Here is a 6,344-nt window from a genome sequence, read left to right on the forward strand (position 1 = left end):
TTTGTTTTTTAAAATGATTCTGTTAAAACACAATTCAAAAGCAATGTCTGATTTTCAGTAAATTTTTAATTAATTATTACTTTGTGTACATGTCATCTGGATCAGACTGATCCTATTTGAAAAGTATTTGAAAAAACAAGACAAAACCTACAAGATCAGTTTTATCTGGGAAAGCTAAAAAATTGATTAGAAAATTTTAAATGCTTGACCTTGGTGACACCACTCATCAAGACAGTACCTTTTTCTGATTGTCATAATTCCTGTACCAACCAGTAAAATATGTTTATGCAGAATAAATGTAGTAATGTGATATGTTAAAAGGCTCTGTTCAACAAAAGTGATAGTTCAAATAGTTTCAAATAGTTCAAAAAGTCCCTCTGGCTACATCTCTGACCTTCACCCACTTTCAAACACAAAAATATTGCCCTGCAGTTATAAGCCAGGTATTACAGCATTGATTTGTTTTCTGTAGAGCTTCACCACAGCCATTGACTGTATGTAACTGACCTGTTGTTTCCTGAGCAGACGGACAGTATCGAGCAGGCAGCGGAGGACCCCGGCCAGGAGGAGGTGGTGCAGCAGTGCATGGCTAACCAGGGCTGGCTGGAGAGCCTCTTTAACTCCTTCATGGAACTGCTTAGTCTCAGCACCAAGGCCTGAAGGAGGACTGCATCACTGGGCCACCAAACTCATACATCCACCTGCAGTGTTAGGTAGATGAAGGCATCCAGAGTTTGTGAAACAAAAGAATCACGCTACTGAAACTGTACGGATGCTCGTAGTGCGTTGATCGAGAGTGAGAACAGCCACTGTTGGGTTGTTTGTGGGGAGGTTTAACTTTTAAAATATTTGTTTTATTATTAAGTAAAGTACCTCTTGATTTTAAGAAACCTATTGAAAAATAGAAGCTAGTGAACTATGTGAATGTGATGAATTTTCCTCAAAAGTCAAAGAAAGGGACCACAAGATAATTTGGTCAACACTACAAAAGAGATTTTTGTCAAGACCTAAAGAGTATTGAAAGACGCACACAAGCTGTCTATAAGTATGTAATGACAACTATGATTTGTATTATTTATACGAGGACATTTCTAAAAATGACTGTCCTAAAATGGGATTGTTTGCTGTTTTTATTTTTGAAAAATGTTTTAAAGGGGTATACATAAAATGGCCCTCTTGCAGTTTTTTGCTTCTATCAGACCGACGGAGATAAAACTAGAGTTGAGCGAGACAAAAGAAGGTTTAAAAGGACTATGTGATAGTCTACCTGTCTCAGTTAAACAGCAGTTGAGACTGAAGGGAAAAGTATTTAAAACTAAGCTGTGTTCTTTCTGTTTGTGTCAAAAGACAATTAGAGAGAGGATTTAATGCCTGTAAAGATTAGGCACAAAAAATAAAGCACGACTTTCATGAAGGAAGTTTAAGGTGAAATGATCCAAAAGCATAAATGTCAGTGTTTAATGTTAGTCATTTCTATCTGTTTGTTGTTGATGGATATTTCCTATTATTTGACCTCTCAGAGGATATTCTTGCAGAGCAATTTTGTTGTTGATGATGTGTAAATATTGTACAGCTATTTCATTCTCTAGTTCCCAGTTGCTCTTCTGTACATGAAATTCCTGTATTTGACATAATGAAATAAAACTGTTCAAATGATAAACGTGACGATGAATAAACCACCTCTGCTCAAGTCATTTCACTAAACTATAAAGATCCTGAAGGTAGGTTCAGTGTTTTCAGCTTAATTGTCGTGTAATATAGGATTGTACAATGAAGTGCAATTGTTAATCAAATTACCTTTCAGTTTCTTCTCTGTGAACTAGCTTTGATCTTTGCTGGGAGATGTAAAAAGGGAGTAGTGATCACATACAGTTTGGCCATGATCATCAATCGCTCCCTGGTGGATGACTGCAATATAGGTAATAAAGCCTGTTGCCTCTATGTTAGCAGATGGGGAACATGGGCTGAACTAAACAAATCAAAGTACACATCAAATACATTTTTCATTTAGGTAGTTCTTATTCAACAACAACAATTGAGTTCAAGAGTTTAAGATAAAAGATAAAAAGACTTCTGTCAGTTAGAGCTGATTTGGTTCTGTACTGAAAAAGTCCATATGACATGGCAAACTTCAGGATGCGGTAAAGGTCCAGTATGTAGGATTTGTGGCATCTAGTGGTGAAGTTGCAGATTGCAACCAACTAAATACAATGTGTGTTCCAAGCATGTAGGAGAAACTACGCTGGCTGCAAAATGTGCAAAAAACACAAAAGGCCCTGTCTACAGCCAGTGTTTCGTTTGTCCATTCCATACACATTATTATTAGCTATTTGATTACAGTCAATTAAGTTGTTTACAAAATTGACATTTTGGCCTGAGGATGGATCTGTTTGTTAAATTTCCTGTCAGTCAGCCCTTTAGACTTTGGTGTTTCATGTGTACGAGTAGAGATTTGAGCTGTGTAGGATGTTTCCACACATTCTGCTGAAGGCATGTGAGGACTTTCTCACTTACAGCTGAAGAGTGCTGGTAGGTGGCCAGAATAAATCCTGGGTTTAGAGTGTGAGGAGGGAGGGAAGGTGTGAGGCAAGAAGAGAAATGAGATTATGGAGCCATTGTTTTATCAGAGAGGAGAGGCTGTCAGAGGCTGTGAGTGTCCACCGCTCTTAACAACACCAACAGGTGAGTGCAGGAACTCATAGTCAATTGTGTTGGAGTAAGTTTTTATGCAAAGTGGTTCGATGTCATTCAAATTCTAGGTATGTTACTTTTCATTAAATATTTATAACATTGATCTTCAAATGCTCCTCTTGGGTGATAATGGCTTGTTATTTCTAAGCACCGGACCGTTTTTCATTTATTTATTTATTTTTGGGCTGCAGGCATGGTGCCAGACATGGAGAGGATCATTGAAAGCATCACCCAAGGAGACCAGGACACTGTCCAGCTCCTACTGGACAGCTACAACACCCAGGTTACTATGACTTCTGCATCAGTCTTTTACAAGAAATATTCATACAGTATATAATATTATAAATAATAATGCAAATGAGGAATTTAAAATGCACTGATTTGGACTGAAAAGCCAGGTTCAACATTGTTGTGTCACTTTGTTGACATATTAAAGGTAGGTTTTTATGTAGGGAATTGTTGGATATCTCTTTTTAACAAACAGGAGATATGGTTATTGGTTATATATGGTTAGCCATAAAAAAAAATTCAATTTCCTCCATGTTTATTATTAAAATGTTATATATATCAGAATATAAATGATATATGAACAAACCCTTCTGTGGAAAGCCGGAAGGTTTAATGTAAGTACAACTGAACTGGAGATTTCTGGAATGTTAGAAAAATTCATTTTGAGTAAACATCCTTTAGAGATACGTATTGTAAAATTTAATACAGGTGAATGGGGTAAAAATTTTAACTAATAGATATCACCATGAAACTTAATTACTTATTAATGACTTTATTACTTTTTACAATTATTTGTATGTTTAGATATGCCATATCCTTTGTTTCCCCAGTACGCAGAGTGCTTCTTTTTCAACACTGAGGCCCAGGAGAGAAAAAAGGTCAGTACACAAAAACAGCTGACTTTCTTTTCCTTTCCCACTTTCCATCATTGTCTTTCTGTAGTTTGCCATTTTCTCCTCTACTGCAACCTTCACCCTGCCCAATCTTACTCCTTAACCTCCCATATCGATATATCCTTTCATTTAAAATATTGATCCTCACATGTAAGCTGATTTTTTTTAAAAGACCGTCTACAGTAATGTATTAAGATATATACTGCTTGGAGCAATATTGTTTGTCTAATATTGGGTTTTTTTCTGCAGGAAAAAAATTATAATTTCCACTTTTAAGTTGTTATAAAGTCATCTACTCCTCCTCATTAAAAATTCCAGAATCTATCAGAGTATTTGTATATTTGTCAAAAAGCTGTAGTAGATAACTTCCATAAAATTAATTTATGTCATATTTGGGGACAGCTGTGGCTCCAAGGTAGATCCACAACCGCTAATCAGAAGGTTGCCGGTTCGATCCCCGCCTCCTCTTGCTGCATGTTGAAGTGTCCTTGATCAAGATACTGAAACCAAAATTGATCCCAATGCTGCGCATCATACACATGTGAATGCTTAGTTTCCGTTTCTGATGTGTTCTGACGTTCTTTGCGTGGGCATCAGTGTGTGAGTGTGGCATGTAGTGTGCTTTGAGTGGTTGAAAGACTAAAAGGCACTATATATAAGTACAGTCCATTACCATTTACCATATTTGCCGAAACATTCACTGTATCCTGACTGTAGTACAAGACAGATAATCTTGAAAAAAAATCTGCTTCCTCTGGTTCCTCCCAGTGCTCCTAATGGTTTTTGCAAGAATCCATCGTGCCTGAACGAAAATAACCAATCAGAGCTAAGAAAGATAGTTGATTGTTGAGTCTCTTTCCCAGATCATCAAATACTGACACTTGGAATGAGACTCAGCAATCAACTATCTTCAAGCCACCAACCCAAAGCGTCTTTTTATGTTTCTTGGCTCTGACTGTCTGTTTTCATTCAGGCCTGGTGGGTTCTTGCACCATTAGGAGTGCTGGGAAGAGCCATGGGAACCTGATTTTCTCACAGATTATCTGTCTCCTGTACTACTGTCAGCATATAGTCAAAATTTCAGCAAATATGACAAAAGGTTATTTTCATAAAAATTAGCTACTACAGCTTTAATGGTCAAATGTGTAACATTTAGGAGGATCTATTGTCAGAAATGAAATATCATATTTGTATGTGTTGTTTTTTGTGTATAATCACCTGAAAAGAATAATTGTTGTGTTTTCATTGCCTTAGAATTTTTTATCTACAGAGGGAGCGGGTCCTCCTCTATGGAGGCCGCCATGTTTCTCCGGTAACCCAGAACCTCTCAATACTGTTTTTTACGCATTTACTTCTGTCACTGCTTATGGACAAACTGACTGCAGCAACAACAACTGGAAGAGGTAAATAAACCAAGAGAAGAAAGAGAGAGAGGAAGAGAGAGAGATAGATGAGCTGACTATGAGTTTGCTCTGTATTACAATAATCTATAAGAGGGCTTAATACTTAGTCACTCCCAGTGTGTGCATGCATGTGTTTGAGTTTGTGTAATCATAGATAGCTGTGTGTTCCAAAGCTGCCTAGATACTTATTGACTCAGCATGTTAACTCTGTTAACCTTCACTAACCTCCACCTTGCAGTTATCCTTAAGCTACACCAACTATACCTGTGTTCTTATGATAATGAATATTGTCAAGACATTTGGTAACCTTTTAAATGGCATCTCAAGTGAAAAAGATAATAACAAAATAATAAGCAAGTAAAATACATGTATTGTGAAGTTATATTATTGGACTAGAGTTAATTGACTCTTTCTAAATCCTGCCCCTTTTTGCTCTGTGCCCCAATAACAGTTGAACAAGCCTTTCACATCTATTTGAATCTTCACATATTTATATTGTGATTTTGCAAGGTCTAGCATTTATATTCGTAGTACAATAAATACAATACATCAAACTATGCAAATCAGTACTTTTCCTCCTGTCCTGCTCCAACGGGGATAAGGAGTAGATGGAACATCAGTGCTCAACTGATCAAATATGCCTTTGTGTCAATATTTCAGCAATGTCTGCAGTAACAGGTGGTAACTCTACCCTTCTGTTGATCAGTTCAAGAAGAACAAAGTGAGGGAAAGTGCTCCAGACTCGGATTCTAACATTGATTCAGATGATGACGAACCCGATCTTCTTCTCAGACAAGTAGGCCAATGATTGTATATTTGTGTGCATTGGAAACTTCACTACTGAGATGTTTGAAGTAAATGTTGCAGACAAGTAGATATTCAATTCAATTCAATTCATTCAGAAGTTCAAGTCCGTGTGGGTGGCGTGGAGTGTGCCCATAACAGAATGTCCGTTGTATCTGCAGCGGAACGACTTTGTGCAGAATAGGAGCAGGTCGTAGCCGAACTCCTTTGGCCGGGCATCTAGCTAAAGGCATTTGCTGTAATCATGAATTAGATAGATTATTGATTGAAAATACGTTATTTTGTGTTGTATGGCTCTCTGATTGAGATCTCATTTTTCTGGTGCTTGTATGTGTCCTGTTGGTCATTTTTTGGTGTTCTAAAATATACGGATACTTCAAATTTATTGAATATTCTCACTTGTGAAATACTGTTTATTAAATTCTTCCATCATTTGGTCTTACTTAAGTTGATCTCTTGCCAATGTTGGTGTAAAAACATAAGCGGCGTCATTTACCCACATGTGGAGTTTACGGTTCCGCATCGATGTCCTCAGGCTAATTAG

The 6,344-nt window shown here is 37.1% G+C and overlaps 2 protein-coding genes across 2 annotated transcripts in view; both read left to right on the top strand.

Annotated features, from left to right (window-relative positions):
• Window positions 1-1,658, top strand: part of prr12b (proline rich 12b) — a gene marked incomplete in the record, with an annotated part of 32,358 nt that extends 30,700 nt beyond the window's left edge. Inside the window, 1 exon segment of the mRNA XM_035654943.1 lies at window positions 526-1,658. Coding sequence (XP_035510836.1) covers window positions 526-660 — 135 coding nt within the window.
• Window positions 1,659-2,884: 1,226 nt separating this feature from the next.
• Window positions 2,885-6,344, top strand: part of si:ch211-195b15.7 (synembryn-A) — a 12,047-nt gene continuing 8,587 nt past the window's right edge. Inside the window, exons 1-4 of the mRNA XM_035654948.1 lie at window positions 2,885-2,974; window positions 3,531-3,578; window positions 4,979-4,996; window positions 5,703-5,792. Of these exons, the coding sequence (XP_035510841.1) occupies window positions 2,885-2,974; window positions 3,531-3,578; window positions 4,979-4,996; window positions 5,703-5,792 (246 nt within the window). The remainder of the gene's footprint in view (window positions 2,975-3,530; window positions 3,579-4,978; window positions 4,997-5,702; window positions 5,793-6,344) is intronic.

The sequence above is a fragment of the Morone saxatilis genome, unplaced genomic scaffold, assembly GCF_004916995.1.
Source record: "Morone saxatilis isolate NCDOM2014 unplaced genomic scaffold, NCSU_SB_2.0 Contig14, whole genome shotgun sequence".
In the NCBI taxonomy this organism is placed as follows: domain Eukaryota; kingdom Metazoa; phylum Chordata; class Actinopteri; family Moronidae; genus Morone; species Morone saxatilis.